The sequence below is a fragment of the Barbus barbus genome, assembly GCF_936440315.1.
Source record: "Barbus barbus genome assembly, chromosome: 12".
Lineage (NCBI taxonomy): Eukaryota > Metazoa > Chordata > Actinopteri > Cypriniformes > Cyprinidae > Barbus > Barbus barbus.
Window position 1 is genome coordinate 25,480,337 of NC_136740.1, and position 26,671 is coordinate 25,507,007.

General features: G+C 39.7%; 1 protein-coding gene across 1 annotated transcript in view; it reads right to left on the reverse strand.

Annotated features, from left to right (window-relative positions):
• The window catches only part of LOC306878570 (neural-cadherin-like), a gene marked incomplete at its 5' end in the record, with an annotated part of 129,391 nt that extends 103,070 nt beyond the window's left edge, over positions 1 to 26,321 (reverse strand). Inside the window, 3 exons of the mRNA XM_079430997.1 lie at positions 20,491 to 20,891; positions 25,795 to 25,956; positions 26,101 to 26,321. Of these exons, the coding sequence (XP_079287123.1) occupies positions 20,491 to 20,891; positions 25,795 to 25,956; positions 26,101 to 26,321 (784 nt within the window). The remainder of the gene's footprint in view (positions 1 to 20,490; positions 20,892 to 25,794; positions 25,957 to 26,100) is intronic.
• Positions 26,322 to 26,671: the final 350 nt, after the last annotated feature.

A 26,671-nucleotide genomic window follows, 5' to 3' on the forward strand; every position in this document is an offset into this window, starting at 1 on the left:
AGAACTTGTTTTGAACAATTTCTTTGTCATCTGCAGATCGATTTTAAGTAAGGGGGAAAAAATCGATTTAAATCGTAAATTAAATCGGGATTTTTTTTCAGGCAATATAGCCCAGCCCTAGAAGGTTCTTTTAATTTATTTTTCATAAAGACTCACAAATTCAGGAGTTAACAGTCAAACAAATCTATCACTGAATGATTCGGTCAAAGTAATTACTGAATCAACATCAACACAGACATTTTTGATTTTGCAAACTTGCTGCAACTTTCAATTTCAAGCATTCCAGTCTTGCATGATGGGGAAAATCAAATTCAGTATCTACTCAATGAAAAACTACCAAGTGCAAAAGTGAAAACACTAAATAGTAACTATGGTCATGGTTGAGGTGAAAGACAGCAGTCTGAAGGGTTTAAGAAGGTGAGCACAGTGGGAGTACTGGACTCCCTGGCCTGGCAGACTCTGGACGAACTCCATACAGCCCAGATGAAGGCAGCTGGATGCCCGGGCTGAGGCCCAGGGAGAGCTTGCTCCAGTCCAGCCTCATCCTCTACCCATCACAGGGCTAGAGAGTCCAGATGGACTCCGGCGAGGGAAATCAGTGCTTCATCTGCTTTGGATGCAACTAGAAAAACCTCTGTCGTAAACAGCGCCCCAGGGGAAGACCGCCTGGTGCAGAATCCAAAAGCCAGTCCAAACTCCAGTTGCATTTCACTAGGACATTGAGGACATGCATTCTCTTTAAAGTTTCACATAAAATGCTCTATATTTATGGAAAAACAAGGACATGTTCACTTTTTCTACCGGTGTGACATATTTACCAGAGTTTATGAGCCAGACAAAGTGAGGAGAGTGATAACTTGAGTTGGAGCCACTCTGGAATCAGTACTGAAAAGCTATAAAGAATAGACAGACAGCTAAAGACAAAGAGACTCAGAACATGTAAGTGATTCCAAGGACTTCTCAATCCAGAATATATGCTTTAAAGCATATCTGACGTTCCTTTATGCAGGTGGAGCATCAATAAGAAGACAAACCGCATTCTGTCCAGGGATTGGAGTCTTTGGGAAATAAACAAACCGAGATATAGGCCTATAAAACACGAGTGGAGTGCAAACCACACAACGAGACCCTGCATCTCCCCTACACCCAACAATGTTGGCCCACACTCTTACATTTCCTGTTTAGCCTGTTGAGACAGACAGCTGGAAGATGGACTTATTTAATCTAGAATTCTACATTTAATGAGCACATAACTAATGACTCTTGTGGTCCAAAAATAAATTCTGCCAATAGTGAGTGAACTGAGAAAATTTGCCAGCCATAAATATTTCTCAAAAGCCATGAAACTGCAATGTTTCATTAGGGGAAAAAAACTATGGGTGGACAATATTGAAATTCTGAATTATTATATTCTAAAAAACAAATAGACACAAATAATTAAATAACCATTATTGAACAATACATACTTGACACAGGCTGTGCAGTAGAATAATAAAAAACTGCAGATTTAAACCATTCACTATGTTCCAATTCCTACTGGCCAATATTTTTTTTAATTTACATTTAAATTACAAAACATTTCTCCCCAAAGAAGGTTGAGTTATTATCAAAGCAGTCAGGAAAAAAAAGGCAGGGAGCATCTGAGAAGAGAATAAGCAACATGAGTTGTGGGGTGATCTTTAGAGCTTTCTCACCCATCAAAGTAAAGAGTTGGACACGGTGGGCGTAGCATTCCCTGGTTCAAGAGTTCAACTGTGTAAATTCAGTCTTGGGAACCTCCATCTCATGCTACAGTGCGCACAGTCGCAAAGTTCCCTTGCAATTTAATCCTGTCTTACTGAACAGGAGGGTTTCGAAGATCAGCCAAGGTCGGGGAGACACGTCACACGTCATTCAACCTAAATTTATGACTAAGAGGGACAAACCGTGACATAATCACTTGGAGTCATGGAAAAACAGAGAACAAAAAATGGTCTTTTGGCTGTTTCTCTCTCTCTCTCGCTGTCTTTTTGCCACCCTGCTTGCTCACCCTGCCACCAATTTCTATAGTCCTTAACTAAGTGAGGCATTTGCTAACTGTGTAAGATGACACAGTCTTTTATGTGAGCCCTTAGAGGCCAGGTAGTATCTGCGGATTCTCCGTCTCTCTCTCTTTCTGTCTCTGTCAGGACTCTCCCAGCAGAAACACACCAGGCAGAAAACATCAAAGGAGTCCCTCACACTCGCTAGGAGCACAACTTCAAAGCTTGGACTTGTTACTCACTGCAAATATGTGTGTTCAGCTAAAGCTCACCCAAGATAACAGCCCCAAATACACTGTGGCAATTTCATACTGGATTCAGGCACCACTGCAACCTGAGAATTGACTTCTGTGGCATAATTAAAAGCGAGCGTTTGGGACGGGGGAGGAAATTGTTTCACATAAACAGTCTCCTTTGAGTTGCATCCACATTGAAATGCACCTTGAGAAATTTGAGTTACTACTGAATGCTTCTGGAGAACTTTTGAATCATGCGAGTCTTGCAAAAACACCCGGTATTAACATTGGCACAGTGAACTGGGACCGGTCCCTGTTTACACCTGTATTCAGTGAGAGGCCAAGTGAAACACATGCATCCAAAGTTCTTTAGATCATAAAATGTTCTTCATACTAGGAAATAAATGGATATTTTAGGAACTGTTCACTGACAGATTCTTTGGGGAACCCAAAATGGTTCTTCTTCTAGAATCATCGAAAAATAAAGGTTCCAAAAGTTTTTTTTTGTAGAGTTCAATATCACATACAGTCTCCCACAGAATCATAACGTGCCAAAAATCTAAGATTGTCAAAAAAGAAAAAAGGAGGAGGATGCATTCACATTTAACATGATTTCAAGTCATTTTCATTTGTTATGTATCCACATAAGAGGATTCAGCTATCTTTTTTATTCTTATAAAGTGCTAAATGGTGCTCAGTGCATGTTAAAATAAACAGACATTTCGGTAACGCAGGACCATCTTCCACTGAGCTCTTTGGTGGATTCTAAAAATGTAAGATTGCACACTATTTAAATTTTGGCCAATGCTGCTGTCAGGGAACTGTCGTGTGTGTGTCATGTGTTCCTGCCCCTTGTGTCCATATTTGGTTTGTTTCCTGTCATGTCATTAGTAGTTCATTCTGTTCAGCTGTGTTTGTCTCGTTAGCTATGATTTACCTGTGTATATTAGTCCTGTCTGTTCAGGTATACTTTGTCTGGTCTACTCGTTAACCCCGGTGTGTGATGTCCGTGTCTGCCTTGCCTTGTCCTGCCATGTCTTGATGTTCAGTAAAGTATGTTATTTGAGTTTATATTCTCGTCTGCGTGTTCCTGGTTCCTCCCTCGTGTGTGCACCGTGACAGAAGACCAGACCAAAACAGTAAGCGGCGCCCCTTCACCTCGTTTTGTTTTCCGTTTTTTAAAAAGTCTTTTGTTTGTTCCTGTTTTTGGTCTGTCTCTCGTGGCATGGAAGTCGCCACTCGACATCCCGCCTTAGCCCACTGCAAGTCGGCGTGGGAGTTCGGCGGGATCGCCGCGAGTGTCGCGAGTCCGCTGGCCGCGAGCCCTGCAGTCTGCCGTTCGCGGGAGAAGTTCGCCGTTGTCCGCGGCTCATCCTACCCGCCGATCGCAGGAGATATCCGCCGCCGTCCGCGGCTAACCCAACCTCGCCGCTCACACAATGCCCGCCGTTCGCGGGAGTTCACGCCGCCGTCCGCGGCACACCGAGCCCGCCGTTCGCGGGAGTTCACGCCGCCGTCCGCGGCACACCGAGCCCGCCGTTCGCGGGAGTTCACGCCGCCACCTGCGGTTCACCCAAGTCCGCCGTCCGTGGGGAAAGCCAACCCGCCGTCGGCGGCTCCCCCTGTTCACGCCGCCGTCCGCGGCTCCCCTGTTCACGCCGCCGTCCGCGGCTCCCCTGTGCACGCCGCCGGTCCGCCTCTGACTCAATGCCCGCCGGTCCGCCTCTGACTCAATGCCCGCCGGTCCGCCGCTGACTCAAGCCCACCGGATTGCCGCTGACTCAAGCCCACCGGATTGCCGCTGACTCAAGCCTGCCGGTCGCCGATACCCTCTCCGTGGATCAAGTCCACATGTCTCGGCCAGGAGAGCCGTGTTTGTTTGTTTGTTGTGCCCACAGGAACATTTTAAAAAAACCATGTCATGTCTTGTCCATGGAGACTCGTCTGGGGCAGGCGGCTTCTTGGGTTGTGGCCATGGAGGCCAGTCGCAGCCGCTTGCCCCCCCTGTCGCAGAAGTGGAGGAGGTTGCTGAGGGACCCTGTGAGGGCCCCTGACTCCTCGTCACGCCCAGAGGAAGACTCAGCTTCCTAGCCAGCCCAGGAGGGCTTCTGGTTCCTGTGGGATGTCCTGTCTGTCTGACCCTGGAGGGTTTCTGTCTTGTCGTGTTTTGTCTGTCTAGCCCCGGAGGGCTCCTGATACCCCCTGGATTCCCCATGGAAATTTTGGGGGGGGGGTAGTAGAGCTCTGGGTGGAGTGGGCGGGCCGTAGGAGGCCACGGCCACGAAGACCACCCGCCATGGCTTCCTGAGCTCCCAGCTCCGCCGGGGCCTCCGTCTGTTCTGCTCTGGAGGTCCCCGTCCTGTGTTTCTGTGGATGTCTGTCCTGAGGGGCCTCCAGAGCGCCCACCCCCCCTCCCTGATGGAACTGTTAAGGCTCGGGACGAGCCTTTCGGGAGGGGGGAGTTATGTCAGGGAACTGTCGTGTGTGTGTCATGTGTTCCTGCCCCTTGTGTCCATATTTGGTTTGTTTCCTGTCATGTCATTAGTAGTTCATTCTGTTCAGCTGTGTTTGTCTCGTTAGCTATGATTTACCTGTGTATATTAGTCCTGTCTGTTCAGGTATACTTTGTCTGGTCTACTCGTTAACCCCGGTGTGTGATGTCCGTGTCTGCCTTGCCTTGTCCTGCCATGTCTTGATGTTCAGTAAAGTATGTTATTTGAGTTTATATTCTCGTCTGCGTGTTCCTGGTTCCTCCCTCGTGTGTGCACCGTGACAGCTGCTAGGCCTATAATTTTTTGATGTAATGGCTGATATTATAAATCTATGCTACTTTGATAAAAAGTAAAACACAACATTAAAATAAATATTTCAGCTACATAAAGTGCCTACAAATAAAATCTTTCAATCTTGAAGTTATTTCTAGATGATCTAAATCTTACAATTTGTGTTGAAAATCAACATGCAAAAGCTTTCATGGCATATCTTTCTCTGTTAAACAGAATAGAAAATGACAGATAGACAAACAGATAGATAGGGTGGATCTTGATTCTATCCACTGGGAATTAACTGGATTGTGAAAAGTACTTAAATGGAGCTGAAAAAGGAAGGTCATACAAACATAAGACTACAAAGACATTGTTTAGAGTAACATCCACTGATGAATCATTCACAACATGACCATGAATATGTATCTAACAAAATACTTTAAGGTCAGTTTTGATTTCATGTTGGCTTAGGTGTAAAAACTGCCAAAAGGACACAAAGAAAGGATGTTTTGAGACGGAATACACTGAAATCAGTGTTATTCAGGCCTCTGTATGCCGACTTTTCTCTTTTTCGTGTCTTGGTAACACAGCAGTGTGAAAAGGTATTTGGAGCTGAAAATAAGCATAGCAGATATTTCTGACTTCAGCACGCTAGCACCTCTTTGTTCCCTTTCTCTACCTGATCCCAGACAAAAAACAACAACACAGACGTGCGATGCACTGCACAATTTACGCATCCACATCAGTGCACACAGCAGGGGTAAACACAGGCACACTGCTTAAACAGGGCTACGCTTTTAACCCCTCAGGGTGTGCGTGTAAGTGTGTTTGTGGGGTAGAAGACACACATGATTACACAGATGTTCATCACGTCACATATAAACGTTACATTTATACAGAGCAAGTATGTGTGTGTGTGTGTGTGTGTGTTAAATGGGAGAAGGTTTCTTAAGCAGAGAGCTTTAACACCTTGCAATGCTGGGTTTACAGTCTACCACCTCATTACAAAAACTATCGCAGTCTCGACGCGCCACACTCCTCACCAACACACTGTGAAATTTTTAGCCCTTTCCTCACCTTCTTAAAATACTCAAAACATTTCATTTTCAAACCATCCACACCTTTTAATGGAAGCTGACGTCCTACAACCTATAGAGAACAGAGGTGAGACATCCAAAAACTCTCACATTCTCAGCTTCAGAAGATCAATTTTTTTACTTTTTCTCTCATCACAGGTAATAAATAGATGAGTGGAGTCTTGCCATGGGGCTTTGAGTTTTTCTTTAGTGTGCTATAGGTGGTTGCTAGGGTCTTCTGGGTGGTTGCTAGTTGAATGCAATCTAATGTAGGTAATTTTTGCAATGTATAACATAAAAAATCTTTTGATGGGACCATGCAGAGTTAAAATCTTTTGCATAAAAGATGAAAACTTGGCAACATTTAGTGTAATATTAAAAACATTAATAGACATTACTATGCATGCCTTCCCATCATGCTCTTATAAATGATATAAAAATCTACAGGATTTAAATATTCATGAGCATCGTGAATAATTAATCATTGTTTATGAGAGCAATGTAAGATCATTCTGCATTGAGCGCATATGGAAAAAAGTGTGAAATTAAGTTGAACAGCATCTGTGATCTCTGTGTCATCTTGGTTTGTTACTGTCACATTCTATGTCATTATGGGATTCTCAAGGATTCTCCTTTGAGTAGTCCATCATTGGGCTCTTATTTTTTGCAGTATGTACAATATAATCTGTTGAGTTAGAGGAGTGCAGGAATGACTCAAAGTCTGTTCACATCTCTGTGGTTAGATCAGTGTGCACAATAATGTGTCTTTGACCTTCATTATGTATGTTTTGATTATACGGTGTTGTAAATAAAATACAAATAATATTTTTCAATCTCCTCTCATTCTCTCTTACCTGCCTCAAAGTCACAGTCACACTGATGGGCCATTAGCAGCATTTAGGGGAGGGCCCTTTGTCTCTCAGGTGAAAATCACTTAATATTCAAGGCCATTGCCACTCCCTCGCATATTGGCTTTCAATCACAAAACATGTCTTTAAAAATTTAAATAAATATGTTGTTTTCTGTGAATGAGTAAGCAGAATGATTTTCACATAATTGTTTAGTAAATATTCTAGTCTACAAGACTGATTACTCAAAAGTCTTATTCAGGACTATTTAGTGTGGCTTTTATGGCCTTATTTCAGCTACATTTTTTTCCCAAAACTTACTAACCACGCATAATATTTTTTTCTAAAACATGTACATCCATCTTCACATATTATTGTAGCACAGTTTGTGCTGAATACAAAAAAATACATGTTGGTCAATAGTATGTTATAAGTACCTGAAATAAGCACAAATATCAGGGCATGTCAAAACATCTCAAGGGCCCCAAAATCACCTCAGACCCCAGAGGGTTAAATCCAGCACTTATGGAAGTAGGTCTCTGTATGCCGTGGGCAGAGAGTGCAGGATCTGGAAACACTGGCTGGATGCTCTGCACATGTCCACTGTCTGTTTGGAGGCTGCTTGTCACTGACCCCTGGCTCAGAGCGTCTGGGTGGAAGGGGACAGTGGGTGTCAGAGATGCAACGGGTCACCCTTCCTGCAGGGGAAATCTGAAACACATGTCTCTTTAGGAGCTGTGGGGTCATTTTCTTATATATAGGTCTTTTAGTAGTTTTGCAGTTTTTTTCTATGCACAGAATCAGACAGTAGTGGTACAATAGAACAATAAGCCAATGTTTTGTTTTATTTTATTTTATATGCATGCATAGTTTGTGGTTGTACATTGGGTTCAATTATATTTCATAAGTATCCTTCTCTTAGTCATTTATTTCTCTTATCCCGTACCTTTCTTCTCATCCACTAACTCCGTAAGGAAACAGTTGTAGCTTACTGCCAAAAGAATGTGACAGTAGCAAACCAAGACAAACAGAGATCACAGATGCTGTTCAACTTAATTTCACACTTTTTCCATATGCGCTCAATGCTGAATGATCTTACATTACTCTCATAAACAATGATGAATTACTCAAAATCCTTCATCTATGCTTAAATCCTGTAGATTATTATATAATTTGATTATTATTATATCAGTCTTGGATTTAATGCACTTCAACTCATCAGGTTACACAAACTTCACAAAATAAGAGCCCAATAAGGAAGTCGTGGCCTAATGGTTAGAGAGTCGGACTCGTAATCGAAAGGTTGCGGGTTCGAGTCCCCGGCCGGCAGGGATTGTAGGTGGGGGGAGTGAATGTACAGCGCTCTCTCCACCCTCAATACCACGACTGAGGTGCCCTTGAGCAAGACACCGAACCCCCAATTGCTCCCCGGGCGCTGCAGCATGGCTGCCCACTGCTCCGGGTGTGTGTTCACGGTGTGTGTGTGTGTGTGTGTGTGTGTGTGTGTGTGTGTGCATTTGTTCACTACTCACTGCTGTGTGTGTGCACTTGGATGGGTTAAACGCAGAGCACCAATTTCGAGTATGGGTCACCATACTTGACAATACGTCACGACTTTACTTTTTTACTTTACCAATGATTGACTACTGAAAGGAGAATCCTTGGCCTCATAATGGCATAGTTGTAGTTTACTTCCAAAAGAATGTGAAAGCAAATGCAAGGCGCAACAAAAAAGGAAGGTTTATGAATTTATGTATAATTTCTAGCTTTAATGAAAAATAGTGTAATTTCTACACTCTCAGAAATAAAGGCACAAAAGCTTTCACTGAGGCAGTACCTTTTCAAAAGGTACATGTTTGTACCTAAAAGGTCCATTTTGGTACCTTAAAGACACATATTAGTACTTAAAGTTTACATATTTGAACTTAATAGGTACAAAAGTGTACCATTTGAAAAGGTACTGCCCCAGTGACAGCTTTTGTACCTTTATTTCTGAGAGTGTAGCAAATATAAAAAAATTAAAATAAATAAATAATAATATATTATATATAAAATATTATAAATATTATGCAATATTTATTTATCTTTATTTATTTTTGATGGGGCCAGTGAAAAAATTGGCAAAGTAAGTAAAAATTTGCAAACTACTGGCTTGACTAGGCATGCCAAAAAAAAACTGAACAGTTTGTATATATTTTTTTATTAAAAACTGTGCTTCTTTCCAAATAATAAAATGTGAGGTGCTCTGTATGACAAAGATTTCAACAAACTGACAAATCATACAAGTGAGAAATTAAATGCTACAAATTATGCTCAAAGAGTTATCTCCTGTAGTCGCTTTCCTCTCCCTCTCACTTTATCAGGGCTAAGAGAGAAAACCTGCTGGTCCGGTCACACTGATAGAGGGTTTAGAGAAGCCGTGCTACGCAATTTAGCCTCTAGCCTGGGCAACACAAAAGGTAAACAGGTCACGGGAAACTCATGTGAAGCTCAAGTGAGGACAGAACCTTTCCTGATATTCTAAGCACGGGAGAAAGACGGTTAAAACTTCACAGTCTGCTCATTAAGGGGACCTTCTGTTTAACTGAGTTTCCTCTGCCTGTTCATAAATCAACAAACACTCCACAAGCTGCAGCTGAAGCCTTAATACCCTGTGTGGTGAACAGGCCTCTTAAATAGCCTATAAGACTCACACACAACAGACCCCTGTAGTCACCTCCATTAATCTTTGAAATCGCATCTGCTCAGAGCAAAATATGTGCATACATGTTTCCAACGACAGGGTGTTGGTGCCCGATCTGGAACCAAGTCAAGTTTTCAAAGCAACAAATCAGTCTAGCAAGACTGATGCTATTTTATTCGCTATAATTTCTGACCACTGCATTATAAGCAGGTTGTGGTATCATAAAGATTGTAATTAATTACTCTGGATGTTAAATATGTTTTCAGAACTTATGAAAGAACCAGTGCCATTTTGTAGGGAAAAGTGTCATAGAATCTTCTGACATAAAGCCACTTAAATTGAGACTGAATGCTGTTGGTCTTCAGAGCTTTGCTTTAAGCAGTAAGATGGAATGTGTTGTTTAAGATCATAAATAGTACATGAGATCAAACCTTTAATAATTAATTCCATCTGCTAAGGTGCTGGACTGTAAAATGATGTAACAACAGCATCAAATAGAGAAATTAGGCAGCCAAAATTAGCAAGACAGTGTGATATAGTTAGGAACAGCCTTTGGTTATGTTTTTGTTGCGCGATATTTGCCCGTGGATGCGGAAATGCCTTGTGGACATGTTGCCCTCGTTTCTGGAGGAGTGTTTGGTTCTGACAGTCGTTTGGACTCAGCTTTGAATCTGACATGGCTCCGGCAACACAATACAGCTTTCATGTTTCCAATCACATCCTGGTTATGCAATCTGGCTCCGCGGGACGTGCCAGAGAACGGGTGCACATAAAATGTCAGCATGCTGACCGGACGGGCATAATGTTCTGGTTAGGGCAGCTCTTCCTGTCTGTGCTGGGCAGATTTCATGAGCTGATGGAAGCGGGATGCTGTTGTTAGCACTCTATTTTGGAGAGATGATTGGAGAAACATCTGTTTTGTAAGGGAAAAAAGAGACTTCTTCCAAAGTGGCTTTAAAATTTTAAGCTGTGTGGTTTGGTAAGACAGCATAAAAGCACACAACGCCTCTAAAGAAGTCAAATATGATCAGACAAATCACATCAAGAATCAGGCTTCATGGGCATATGGAGAGAGAACGAAGGAACAAAGTCAGACACTGTCGCCAGACAGTGAAATGAACTGAAAATTTTAAGACTAGAGAAAAAATGAAGGTCTACAAGAATGAGTATTGTAAACTGTGCCTGTCAACAACCTAAAAGCAAATTCAGTTTAAAGTAGGTGCCATTTATATTATATATTACAAGAAGCTCAGTTATGGGAAAAGAATAGAGTATCCTCAAAAATCAAACATCACTTGACCTCATACATGACCAGGACCTACAGTTGCACACATCAAATCTAACTACTTAACATTTTAGATCTGAATCTCTCTTATTTTGCAGTTCAAGACCTGTTTCAAAGCAAAATGCCAGTTTTTGTCCTACAATAAAGCCAACAGACAAGATGTTCTTTAAAAAGGGGCCCTAGGGTTAACTGCCCTCCATTAAGTTTTCACCTGATGGGAATGTCAGAGGTAAATTACCCAAACCTGTCTTCCCACACAGTGAAGATTATTTTAGCTTCCAACAGCACTGACCTACTGGGCCTCAGAGCATGAAGTGTGGCGAAACAGAGTAAGGTAGTCTTCCAAAGCTTTAATGTGAGGAACTTCGCTTATGTATCCCCCACAAAGCATTACTATTGCCCATACCTAGGGTAATGCTTATGAACAAACTCCTAACCCAAAGTATTAAACCCTCAGAGCATAACTTGCCTTTGTCATTTGTGTGTTTTTGTGTGATTGGTCTTACAGTTTTGCACTTGTGGACAATATGACTAGCAAAGAATATTCTCATATATACATATACAGTATTATCGGGGGGGGTCAAATCTAGTTTTTGTTCCCTTTTCTTGCCTTTTCACTTTCATTGCCACTGAGACCCATTTGTAATAAAAAAACAAAACAAAACTGAATATTCAGTGTTTTAAGTCAATCTTGTAATAAAATGCTTTGGTTTCTAAAATCGCTCATTTGGGTGCTACTTTTGATATACGTTTCCTGTTAAGATATTAAACCAGAAAAAATATCAAACATTTCACTTTTTGTTATCTTCATCTCAGTTTCCTATAATGACATCTGTGTGCCAAAAACACAAACCAAACGAATCCTAGGAATACAGCTCACTGTGTGCAATCAATAGGTAGCCCCTAAAATCCTACATGGACATTTATTTTCCCCCACAAAGTCATTTTTTACTCAGATTCATGTAGTCAACTCAATATCAATTTCACAAACCTGTCACGTGAAATTTAATAAATGATGCCTTTTGAGAGTCACACCTCACCAAGTGAACAATAGTTCTATAAAAGTATATCCATGGGGCCGAGCGTCAGTGCTGAAGGGTATGTGTTTATTTCATAAGACTAGTTTACTGGCAGACGTCTCAGAGACGGCCTCCAATTGAACGTGAAATCTTAAACTAACTGTGTTTTTTTGTTGATTTTCTGCCATGTACAGACCTAAGAAATCTTTGCGTATTTGCTTAATTGATTTTTAAATTTTTAAACGAGTCCCTCTTTCTGTCAGTTTATTTTTGCTCTTTGAAGTTGGCATTTCAAAAGAGGGAGCTGCAAAGCAATATGCAAATGATGATCTAGGACTGCGCCGCAGCTCCGTATGAAATCGACAGTAACACTGGAGAGATTTTCGACTACGTGCTTACATAATATTGATTTCCCATCACAGTTTATTGGCTCATGGACTTTCCAACACATGTTGATGTGTTTTCCTCATCAAAATTATCTGTCTCCTCTGACAACCGGAGCAGAATATACAGCTACATGCTTCCACTAGCTTTACTCCAAGAACACAGGCCAGGAACAGCTGGTGTCAGACTCCTGGAGACTCCGGAATGTGCAAGTGTGTGGCGCAGGTGTTCCTCCAGTTGTGGGCTAAAAGCCTCGCACGCCCAGGTGTTCATTCACAACATGCTGCATATTTGGGTCATAGTACTGGGACAGGGAGAAAGAGAGGAATACAGATCAGGATAATTCTTTGCCACCAGGTCTCAAGACCAAATGTAAGCCGAGCTTGAACATATTTAATTATCTAATTAGGTCTCCATGTACTTAAAGGCACAGTTCACCAAAAATTAACGTTCTGTCATCATTATCCTTCCATCCTTTCTCCAAATCACTTGTCCTCTTTAGGGTCACGGGTGTCATCATTTACTCACCCTAAATTAGCTCCAAATCTGTATGAGTGGAACATTTGAATAGCTTAAATGTGAAAATGATGACAGAATTTTAATTTTTGAGTGAACTATACCCTAACAATGTATGCAATGGGTCCTTTTTCCTTGGGTTGCATTCAGCTTGTGTTCTAGTGGTGACATCAGACAGTTGCCAAGATTCAGCAAACGCAGGCAAACCGTAGAAAGAAGAGAGAGAGAGAGACAGATGCTTGCCACAAACAGAGTTCACATAATTACTGTGTGTCAGGGCTTTGGAGAGCTCTCATTTCCACCGTACAAAGAAAGAGAATACAGGAAGAAAACATGCTGATCCCACAAACTGTATCGAAATGCTTGGCACACAAACCAGTCGGCGGATACAATTTTCATGTTAATGGCTCTAACTGTCAAATGACTTTAACAAAGTATCTGCACTCCTTTCAAATCAACTTCATGCCATGGAATAACGAAGATTGTTATTTCTAGACAGAGTGCAGGACTCAATGCGTCACCAACATTTTTCTCAGCTGAACCCCTCTGACTTAAATTGTTAACTTGAAATACCCCCAATAAGTGTCACCATACCTTCATATCATTATTGCTAATTATTTAAGCTACTTTAACCATTTTGATCAGATAATGCTCTATTTAAAAAAAAATAATAATAATTTATTTGAATTTAATGTATTAAAACATTAATATTTTTTATTTTTTAATTAATTTACTTTGGAATTTTATCAGTTAGTTTAAAAATGAAAATTATACTATTATTTTATATTACAAATCTCACAAACCACTAGTTGAGAAACCCTGGTCTAAACAAAAGTGGCAAAAAACAAGCTGCACTGTTCTCAGGTGGACAATCACAGCGGCAAACATCCCACCTTATATTTCCAAGGGCTATTACACAATGATAAGCACTGTGCAATTCTTTCCAGTGGCTGCACTTTCCACACAAAAGGGAACAGTTCGTCCTCATTGATCTCTTAATGGAAGCGTGTTCAGCTAGATTGAAAGACGAATCAAAGCTTGTTTTTCCCCCCAGCTTATCAGTTCAATTAACCGAAACTCTGATCGTCAACTTTGATAAATAAATTTGTGACTGAAATCCCACAGCGGAAGGTTTAAATTGAATGCACTTCAAGAGCAATTTCTTTTGCCGTGAAAGTGAGGGTTTTCCAAAAGGGAAGAAGGAAAGTGGAGTGACAGCGTTCTTCTCCAGGAATTAAAATAAATCCAAGCCAGCGTGACCAATTTAACAATTAAGATCAAAAACCGAGGCTGAAACGGGAGCCCCGTGTGGCTGAGGCTTGGTGCAGTTTACCACGGGGCGAAGGGACGTGGGGTTCTGATGACCTTGCCCTAATTCATCGTTAAAAAACTCTGTGGCTCTGGGCCACTCTACATATCCTGTCAATAAACTATTATAGCACAACGGACAGGCGGCCTGTCATTCTGGCACGACATTCAATTAACTCTGAGGACAGGGTACGGACAGAGAGATCAAAACAGGAACAAACAACAAACAACTGAGAAACAGAGACTAGATTCCAGTTTGAACGAATATCCATCATCTAGGATTCCTAAAATTAGATATTAATTAACCATGCATTTACTATATGTATAATTAATTCATAAAATCCATTTATTAAATTTTTTTTTTTAAATTTTAATTCATTTATTTACTTATTTCCTGTTACCATGATGTAAACTTGTAGCATACAATATTCTTCTGTCCTCCAGTAGCAGATTTGACAAAAACCAACAGCTTTGACTTTACTACCATTGATCTCACACGCCAAAAACCTCAAACATATGCATGCAATGAACGCACACACTCAAAGTACACACAAATCCTCTTTTCGCACCAGCATTGTCCGGCCCTCAGTAACACTGATTCAAACTGACCCAGACAGCTCTCCAGGGCTTCATTTACAACCAAAAAAGATCATTCTGTAAAGCTTTGGCTTCCACACAATAGTATATCCTGCAGCGATCTCTGAACTTCTCTGAATGCATCACACACGCTCACTCACAACAGCATGAATTTTAAATCACAATTAAAATCGCTTTGTCTCAAACAGCCACCCATCACCCCACGCGCAACGTGTGATCTTCAGAATAACTCAGCACAGGGTGAAATCTCCTGTGCACATTGCTATAATAGTCTTTCTCTAGAGCAGGGGATCATGGTCAGGTCCTTAGGCTAACCACAGCAGATGGGGAAAAGACTAAATGTACAAAGCAAACGAACGGGTGAGAAACGGGTGGTCTGAGATACCTCTGAGCAATTGAATTCCTTCTGCTGGTTGAATGTGTCACTGAAGGGCACGGGGGCAATAAGTTTCAGGAAAGCAACTTTCTTTAGAATTATAATCTAAAGACAGGGGATTGCTGAAATATTTAAAGAGTTATATTTAGTTAAAAGGTGTCTGGGAGGGGATTAGAGTATAGGTCATTGTTCTCTTGTGGATTTATTGCCAGTGCATAAGCGATGAAGATGTAATTAATGGACCACTACAGATAAACAAACCTCCTCAAACTGACTGCACGCCTAAGTGAGCATCTCTTCAGATGACAAATAAGTGACAACTCTAATCACCTGCCCAGGGTGGCCATCAAAACCGTCTGCAATGTTCCTATTTCTCATTCTACAGTAAATCTCGCATTTAATAACAACACCCTATCGTTTATTGTTCCAATATGGTGTCATAGGCTTATTACAGAAACAATCCCCCTGAAGTAACCTAAGGTTAAGTGCTTTGCAGTGGTGATGGTTCATGGATCAGTTCTTGAAAGGACCAAGGTAACAATCTGCCAGTTCACTAGCCCTCTCTGGTTTACCCTACATTGCAAGGTTTAAGTGTATCCCAGCTTGATGCATTAATACTGAATTCATCTTATGTGTAGTCACATGTGCATATATTCGCTATCTTTTTACATATTTAACTGTATATTTTATATACATGACTGTTCAAATGTTTGGAGACAGTACAGGAGTAGACAGGCCTCTTTCTGACCTGGATGTGCAAAGAGCTCAAGCTAGGCTGGTGTGTGATAGAAGAAGCAATCCTTAGAACAAATCAAGTGCATGTGGGAGACAAAAGGGCAAACTGTCCCTAATCACAACTGAAGTACACTCAACATTTCTGAGCTCGGAGGGAGAAGAAGGACGATTGGAATATAATGGGTCTTGAGCCAAAAGGAAGCCACTAAACTCCACTGTCTCAGAGCTGTGAATATCATAGTGAAGCACACAAGTTCACCAATCTATGCTCTTGCATTTTGCTGCCCCCTTTTTGATTCGCTTTTATTGACATGAATGAGGTGGCTGAGGGTGACAATGTCCACTTGAAACTCCATGGTTAATGGTTGAAGTTCATTAATAATGCACAGTCGTTAGTAACCAGCATTCACAATGGCATAGATTTGTCAGACATTTGTTGAACAGTGAACAGACATTATTCATTTTCAATGACAGTTGGCTATTTGTGGTGACATAAGACACAATGAAATGACTACCAGTGGAAAAGCAAACAGTAACCCTACAAAATACAGCAGTTTGCTTGTTATAAAATTACAATTAAAAATGACAAATTAAAATTTTATACAACAAAAAGATGCTCTTTCTGACTTGGAATAAGTGTATCTAAACTAAAATTCACAATTGTCAATACAGATTTTTTTCAAATGCTAGAAAACCACAGTTTGGACACGATGTCAGATGGGTCAATCCATCTCAAGTGGTCCAATGGGGGATGCTTGAACATTTTCATTTTTCCAAATTAGGTAAACTTGAACCCTTTCCATTATAAACCGACCCTAAAAGTGAACCTTTCTTGATCATTACATTTGGACTTAAATTCTAAGTCTAAGGAACAAGAATATGCAAAATGTTCATGTACATGTACCTTGAAATGCATTCAAGAGATCAGTTTTTGTTTCAAGGAACTAGGACTATCCTGATCTGATATTTTGAGGTTTTTGTAAATGTCCATATAACCAAAATTAGTCGTGAGCCATGACAAAAAGACAGCAACTGTGGTTAAACTAAGTAAAATAAAAATATATATATTGATTTTGCAATAGCAATGCAGATAATCACTCAAAATACAAACAAAACAAAAAAACTGGAAAATATTATCATTCACCCTTGCTTTCTCTTTTGACCCACTAGACAATCTCTTCAAACAGACTACACAGTGTTGAAAGACAGATAAAGTTCTTCATAAGGATATTTTAAACTTTCATGGGTGTATGGATTCTTTAAGTGTGGAAAAGAAGAGAATGCGTACAACACGCAAGCCATTATCAGTGTTTACCAAGCCAATGAAGGCACCACATGGATGGTCTTTATGAGGATTAGAATCCGCCCCGCGGCCCCCGACTGTGTGCGCTGCATAGTAATGCTATTGCTAATTGTGCAGGACAAACTGTTAAGCCTCTCTGCTCTATGAGTGGCTTCTTGATGAAATGGCAAGTGACATTGGGATGAGTCAACCATACTGGTGTCGCTCATCCAATACTGCTGTAATACAGATGTGACAGGCCAATAATATAACAGATATGCTGATGGAAAATGCTAGAGCATTGAGCTAGCAGTGCCAAAGTCATAGGTTTGATTCCCAGGAAGTTGGATAGATAAATCAATTGTTTAATGCATACATAAATTAAAAAAAAAATAGCAAAAGGTGATCTAAAGTATCTAAATGAAATATCAGAGAGAGTAAACAATCACTATATATTGTTATTGAATGAGCACAGCCCTAATTTTTAAGTACATGATAATATCTTGCTTTTGCTGGCAATGAGAAGAAATAAGCAGCTAATTATGATTAGATCCCAATTGCAACAAAAGGAAAATCTCAAATGAAATCTATCCAACTGTGCAGTTGTTACCTGGAGAAGCAACATTACGAGTCAGATATCAAAGACTACAGGGACTGTCTGGGTATGTCTGTGAGTACGTCTTTACTCTGTTAACACGGATGAGACTTTCTCATCCAAACTTCACACATAAACGGGACAAAACAAACAGTGCCGTTCCAAAGGCACTCAAACGGACTGTGTTAGCATGAGGCTTCACAATGGATTCAAAAATAATTGTCTCCCAGAAGACCCTGCATTGGCTTGACTTCACCATACAAGCGTTTGGAGAGAGAAAGTCCTTCAAACTGCCTCCGAAAATGAGACACAAAGCTCTTCTGCTGCCAACAGGACTGTGTTCCCATTGTGCTGAATTCTCACAGAAGAGTGGAGAGGACACTCCACTGTGTTGAAGTGTTTTAAAGAGAGGGCTGTGTTGGAATGACGGAGAGGCTAAAACACAACGAGTTCTGGTCTTTGTAGACAAGATTGGATAGAAAATGCAGACCAAACAGTATATGTATGGTGAAGCGACAGAAATGGATGGCATGCCAAAAAAACATAATATGCAACTACAAACCGTTTTTCAGTAAATTACACAATCAAATCAAAACTACACAAACAGTTAAAAAGACAAGTTTGCCGTTTAAATCAGCCTGAAACACTGAAATCACAAAAAAAGAAAAAAATCTAACAGCGAGCTTGTGAATTGGAATTAAATCAACACAACACTGAATAAATAACAGAAAATAATTAAATGACATGAAGTATCTTTCAAGTACACTAAAATTTATCTGACAAAATAGGCTTTACTATATAAACATTTTTTCATAGTTTTCCAGCATTATATCATGATGTATATGAGTAATAAAATTGTGTGTGTGTATATATATATATATATATATATATATATATATATATATATATATATATAGGAACTTGGTCATACCGCCCACCCAAAGACCAGACATGTGCTCGGCAGATGCTACGCAGATTCTTAAGTGTAGGAAAAACCTCTTGTTTAATTTTAAAAAGGCCACATCTGTTCTGCTCACTGCTGATGACAGAGCTTTCTAACAAGCTCTCATCCCAACTTAAATTATCCTGCAATTCTCCAATCAGTGGATGCAAGATCATTACAACAGACAAGACATTTCTCAGCGGATTTGCTTGAGATGCTTTACAGAAATGCACATAATAACTCATTTCTCTTTTCAAGGGAACACGTGGCGCCATTATTTCCGAGGAACAATTTCAGTAAACATGTCAAGAGGTATATTCATCCGATCGCCGAATTCACTCTGTCAAACAATCACTGAGACGACCTCAATCAGTCACAAACAACCCCAATGGCATATTCAGGTGATGGACGGAGACCTTCGCTTGCAAAAACAAACATTTATATCCCCCAACGTCAACTACACATCCTGCCCCAGAAAAGGTATTTGAGACCACATGTGCTGTCTGGTGACTTCCAGGTGAATAAATATCACTAATTATCCCAAACAAATAGTTAAATAAGGGGTTGCTTTTAGAGCTCTGATTAGCGAAACCAGACCTGTATGACCTCAGCCACTTAAGCTAAACTCACAGTCATAATTAGAAGACTTTCTCCATAACATTTATGTTCACTTGAACCCAGTTACTTGATGATACCCAGTGAGCTCATTTGAGTTTATTCAACATGTCCTAATGTATCTGTTTCACAATAATTTAAGCTGAGCTACCCAGCAAAGTGCATTAGTGTATTACAGTGAGAGATGTACCAATCACAGATTGTTCCTTTGCTCCAGTTTCTTAATTTCTTTGATGATTTCAGTACAATTTTTTTTAAAGAAAACAAGAAAACATTGAGCTTGTCGCTTAAACCTAGCCACTACTCTAATATTTGTTTACCTGATTGCCAAACTATGAGGACAAACATCTCACAAGTGGAACTAGTCAAACTTGACAACTCAAACAAATTCTCTCAGTGAATTTATATGCTTCCTGTAGCTCAGTTAGTAGTGCATGGCACTAGCAATGCCAGTGTCATGAGTTTGATTCAAAGAAATGCATTAACTGATAAAAAGTGTATCTTGAATGCAACGTAAATTGCTTCAGATAAAGGTGTCAGCTAAATGCATTCATGTCATTTATATCAAAAGCAGACATAACATAACATTAAACATCACATATGCTGCATCTCATGAACAACAACAACAACAAAAAATTATGAAGTTGTTGGGGGTTTTTTGAGTGTGGTATTATATTAAGTTGACCCCACCCCATATTAAACCTCAGGAGAAGCTTCAGTTTAAAATTAACAGTACATGTCCCCAAATGTCACAAAACTATCACATATTGGAAAGGTGCGCTGTGATTTCAGTAAAACTGTGAGGCGCAATGGAAATGCAAATAACCCCTTTTGATGGAAATATCGAGGGTCTGAGATGATAGCTAATCTCTCTTTAGCGCTCAGTTTTCAAATCATAACTGCAGATTAATATGCGAATTTAAAGGAATAGTTCACCAAAAATGCAAATTCTGTCATCAATTGACATAATTTCATCTGCAGAACACTAGCGGAGACGTTATGGAGACTCAGTCACCATTTACTTTCATAGTACGGAAAAAGATGCAATAAAAGTGAATGGTGACTGAGGTTGTTAGCATTTAAAAGTCAGCAACATAATAGTGAGTGAATGACAGCAGAATATGCATTTTGGGGGGACTAGGCTACCCCTTTAAAACATACAAATGAACGCGTAAACCGTGAATTTAAAAAGGCTGTATAAAATACCTCTCATGTTGTGGATTTTGACCATGACCTCGGCTGTTGACATCAAACGATACGCTAAGTACACGCGTCCGGAGTCTCTTTCCATCTGGACCGGAGAGTTTCCGTCCGAAACCACCTCGAACCATTTCTTCTCGAACTTCTGGTCCGGTACCGTAAAGATCACATCTCCGACTTTCACATCTTCAGAAACTGTGACGGTGTAGGATACTTCTTCAGAAACGGTTCTTGGCTTCCTAACTCGGCTTTTAACATCGGTAAGAATCTCTATTCTGTCAGTTGATACGTCAAATTGTCGCGTATTGTTGTTTTTATCAAGTATCTCGATCTTGACCGACACCTCTTCGGCTGTTTTACTGCAGCGAGGCAAGCGCGCGCTCACTGTGTAGCTCGATTTTGATCTCCTGACAAAAGTTTTGGTGGTTTTTAAAACGAATCCTGCGTTGTCCAGATATTCAAGTGAAAAACCCGACGAGTCCTCCCCTGTCAAAACTGTTTTAAGTCCAGCCAAGTTTAATTCTTTGCATTTGTCTCTCAGAGGAAAAAGAAAGCCAGCGACAACAGTTCCAGGAGGTGCGCCTTCCTCAATTTGTCCATAAAAAACAGCCGAATGCACATTAGAAATGGCAAGAAAAATAATTAAAAAACATGCGGTAGGAAATCTGAAAAAAGTCGGATTCCGTAAATGCGCCCTCATTATTCCATCAATTCTGCCAATCTGTTTTAAAATCTGACTTTTATCCCTTATGCATCAATAACATGCTACAAATGTAGTCCAAACCACCATGGAATAAGATAAATAAACTATTTGCACACTATCTGCACTTTAAGTTTTCAATATTGTCAGTGTTTTGTGTTTAGCTCCTCGACCGGCATCATTCAACCATACTCTCACTCATGCCCGCATCCACCGATGCACAGCATCTCCATGTGGTACCCGAGGCCCCGCCTTCAAAATGATAGCCAATCAAAGTGACGGAAGGGTTGGACTAGAGGTACAGACCCTCCTACTACATTTAAATAAATATGCAGCTTTCACCAGTCACCAAGTGAGTCTATGGTGCAGGGATGCAGTTTAAATTGTTGAAAGGGTTTTTGAATCATTTCAGACTGAGATTTTTACTTTTTGCAGTTTTAAAACGACTTTCAAAAGTCTGGGGTCAGGATTTTTATTTTTATTTTTTTGAAAGAGACTAGTAATTTTATTTTGAAAAAAGTATCACAGTTTCCACAAAAAAGTAGTTGTTTTTAACATTGATCATATGAAGACATATGTGACCCAGGACAACCAGTTGTAAGGGTATTTTTTTTTCTTTTCTTTTTTAAATTGAGATTTATACATCATCTGAAAGCTGAATACACTTTCCATTGATGTGGTTTGTTAGAACAGGACAATATTTGGCTGAGATACAACTATTTGAAAATCTGGAATCTGAGGGTTCAAAAAATCTAAATATTGAGAAAATCACCTTTAAAGTTGTCCAAATTAAGTTCTTAGCAATTCAGATCACTAACAAAAAAGTTGCTATATTTACAGTATGACATTTACAAAATATCTTCATGGAACATAACCTTTACTTAATTTACGAATGATTTTTGGCATAAAAGAAAAATCGATCAATTTGACCCATACAATGTATTGTTGGCTATTGTAAGATATTATGACTGGTTTTGTGGTCCAGGGTCACATATTTCTTCAATATCAAATTAGTATAATAGAATGATTTCTGAAGAATCGTGTGACGCTGAAGACAAGAGTAATGGTGCTGAAAATTCAGCTCTGCCATCACAGGAATAAATTACATTTTAAAACATATTCAAATAGAAAACAGTTATTTTAAATTGTAGTAATATTTCTCAGCATTACTGTTTTTAACTGTATTTTTAATCAAATTAATGCAGCCTGGATAGGAGACTTTCTTTGAAAAACATATGTGACAGAGTATGCTTAATTCATAGAAATTTCCCAGAATGCTACTGACATGTAGTATATACTTAATTTGATCTAACTGAGAACATTTTCCAAATTCCTCCTCCACCCAAAGATTGATGTGCAAAACACAGCCTTTGTCAAGTGCATGCTGGGTAACTCACTGCCCTACAAAAGGCAAAACGTTGCAACTACACATTTTCTACAAGTGAATTATGATGAAATCACAGCTGCTGCATAAACACATACTCTGCTGTGTCTTAAGAACCAGTCTGACCAAGTCAGGAAGGGGGTCTTATACTTTTCGGATTCAAATTAGGCCATTTTATGTAAATGATTTAAAAAGTTATGACCAGTCTTATCAAAATTATATGATTTATAAGACTAGTCTATGCAGTTTATGTAACTGGCCACAGCAGGTCTTTTAGACCATAATCTGTCCTGTGAAAGACAGCTTTAGCTTAACTGTTCTCAGATCCAAAGATAATGGAGTGTGAAATTTGATATCAAAATGTAATAAAAAAAACTTTAAAGCCAGTTTTCTTACTTCAGTGTTGGCATAGTTACTGCATTTTGCCTTTGTTAGGTGGCATATTGCCTCTGAAAGACAAGGTTTGGTTGGTTAGCTTAAGCAGCCTTGCTGGTAGAATCCATTACTACACACTTCACTCAGTGTCATCTGGCTGATGGATTCGGTTTGAGGCACAATGAATGCACAGAGACAGGTGAGATCAAAACAAACCAATGACATCAAACATCTTAAAACAGAGCTAAAGAATATTTTAATAAATGGAACCATTTTGTATTGCAAACAAAATGCTTTTTTTTTTTTTTTTTGGCATGAGGTCAGTTCATGATTGCACACTGCTGATCATAATTATTTTCCTATTAAACCACATTTAATTTTTCCTTTTCAGTTTGATAATTAGTGCTAGTCTGCACGTGCTGGGTATTCCGTGATGTTCCATCATAGAAATGCATAATGGGCACATACTGCATGTATTGTCCATATTGTCAAGGTATGGAGATTAATAGCATGGGCCCGATTCCAGCCTCTTTCTTTTGTTATGTAACAATGTTTTTCAAATCGAAACGCTTTTCAAATGGAAATGAAATTAACTGATATGAGTGCTATTATGGACTCTGTAGTGGGGGATTCATTACAGAGTATTTTTTCCCTCAGCTCTGTGTGGATCTGCAAACGTACATTGGACATCTGTAAACGGGCACAAAGAAAATTGTTGTCAATTTCAAAGTTTTTAAAGTCATTTTCAGTTAATTGTTGCTGCAGAAATATAAAATTGTTAAGGCTTTTCTTTATTGAAAGCACATTTACATATACAATTCTGTCATTATTTACTACTATGTTGTTCCAAACCTGTATGATTTTCTTTGTTCTGTTGAACACAAAAAGGAGAAGCTTTGGAGAATATTTGACTCTTATGGACTGAATCTTTTTGGGAAATCATTTATACATTTGAAAACAAAGGTTTTGTATAAAACTGTTCTCTGTCCATAGCATTTTAAAGCATTTTACAAAATGAAAACTCTTAAATCACCTTGCTTCGAATGTGTAAAATGTCATAAACTATCAATGAGATGATACTGAGAGACCAGATACAATAAAGTTCTTATGCTATATTCTTCTGGCATAATTATTTTTATTATCAAATATCCCACAATAATCTTTAGCAACATTATAAGAGTGAATAGCAGGCAAAACAATGATGGTAACCATAGATATTTATAGGTACAATATGAGTCACATGACCAAAAATGAGTCAGTTTCGAACCTACGTTTTCACAGTCTGCAATACAATGCGAAAACTGTTTCATAAGAGAGCAACTTCAAAAAGCAAAATTTTTACATACTTTTACATAATTTATTTGAATATATCATTAAGTGAAAGTGACGTGACATGTGGCCAAGTATGGTGACCCATACTCGGAATTCGTGCTCTGCATTTAACCCATCCAAAGTGTGCACACACACACCGTGAACACACACCCGGAGCAGTGGGCAGCCATTTATGCTGCAGCGCCCGGGGAGCAGTTGGGGGTTCAGTGCCTTGCTCAAGGGCACCTCAGTCGTGGTATTGAGGGTGGAGAGAGCGCTGGACATTCACTCCCCCCACCTACAATCCCTGCCGGACCCGAGACCCGAGATCCGAGACTCGAACCCATGACCTTTGGGGCTTACAAGCCCGACCCTCTATCCATTAGGCCACAACTGCCCCTTTATTTAAAAAAAATCATTGTTTAAATAAATAAAACCGAACTGCATAGTTAGGGCCCTATTGTTAATTTTACCAAAATTAAGATCATCTAAGTGTACTCAACTATTTTGGGAGACCATGAATATGAACTACAATGTGCTTTTAAAATACTATCTCTGTATTTAAAAAAAAAAAAAAAAAAAAGCATTTAGTTACCACGTGTAGTACACTTGAGTGTACTGGTGTTGAAAAAGGGTTTCAGTTGTTCTACAAGTGGTAACTAAATACAGTTTTTAAATACAGAGATAGTATGTTGAATCAGGAAATGTGTATTGATACCCAGCCCTACATCTCTTTTCCAAACAATGAAAGCGTAGTCATATGGGTTTGAAATGATACAATGAAGAGAAAACGATGATAAAATTCTGACTTTTGGGTGAACTAGTAATGCCTTTAATGTCTCTTGAGAGACAATCTCGTATGATGGTACAGTGCTGTGCACGTGTCCATATTGCGCTCAGCCTTTGTCAATTGTGATGAATGAGCGCAGTGCCAAAGATGAGGCAAGGTGGAAAAACAAATGATCCACACATGGGAATATTTATCCTCATTCCCATCAGCTTAACACATGCCTCACCTTGTCATACCTCTACCGTAATCATTCCCACAATACAGAATACAGTATATATAAGGTATGACATGACATAACCTCTCAGAAATATGTTAATACTACCTCAATTTCCCTATTTGAAATGTCTTTGCTTGATTTGGGGAGAAAGAACCATCTGAATGCTGTGGTGCGCTCGGAAAGCTACAGCTGAAAGATGTGCGCACGCTTTAAATGGATTAAAGCAATCACCTGCACATTTCTCTAAAGTCAAATAGACTTGTTTAAGCATGAAAGCCCCCGCAGCAGCCCGCCTCCTCCTCACCACCTCTCTTTGAGAAGCATAACACAAATTACAGCAATTTACCCCAAGAAGCAGTGTGTGCGTGTGACAGCAGAATGGGTTTCGAGTTGACGGTGTCGAATGTCATGTCACAGCCACTCACGCCAGTCTTTCATCATATTTTGGCATGCCTCTCTGTGGAAAAAGTGACAGGAATGGAGAGGGAAAGACGGCAATCTTGCAAACCTTGAGTTTCTCCGTCAAAGGTCACCAGAACTGACAAGAATTCTCTCTCTCGCCATCACTGGCTTGTTTCCTCCTCATTTCCATCTGTACTATCTCTCTCTCCTCTTTCCGTCCCTCGTGCGCGCTCTCTTTAATCTGAGAACTGACAGTCAAATGAATGCCAGGTGGATTTCTTTTGCCTCCGCCCCTGTTGTATCACAGACAGAGAAAGAATTATTCAACAGCGAGAGTAGCCCTGCTCGTCCATCTCCTCTCTGTGTGCACAGAATTGGTCTCTGTTCTCATGTCTGGTGCATCAGATTGCTGATTGGTTCCTCATATGCTCGCTGACAGAAAGGCAGGCGTGTGGGATGGTCCCCGGGCCCGTCTCCGCAACTCTAGTGATAACATCTTAAACCAGAGTCTGCAGAGCTGCTTCTCTCTGTCACATCGTCCTCCTACCAGCACTTCTCTGTTATTTCCAAATCCATCTCCTGCCTTCTTTTCCTCCTCGGGCTTCATCCCATCATTACTGCATCTGCATTCTTCTCTCTTGTGGAAACGTGTGCTCATTACAACTTTCTACACTTTTACCTTACAGTTGGCTCATTTTTTTTTTAAAGGTTCTTGATCATTATGTGCAAATTACAGGCAATTAAAATATAAAGAATTAAAATTAGCCTTTATTAAAATAATAAAACTGATATTAAACTGATAATAGCTGATTTTAAAAACTATTGTCTAAACAATATTTAAAAACCCCACTAAAATCAACCAATTCAAATAGTGATGTCAGACAGCGCAGCATAATATACAGTTTGAAAAAGTTATATTCAGTTTGAGATGTGCCAAAGATTACATTTAACAGTGACAATAAATTACTAGTTCTAATAATAAAAAAAATGAATATCAGCTGAAATTCA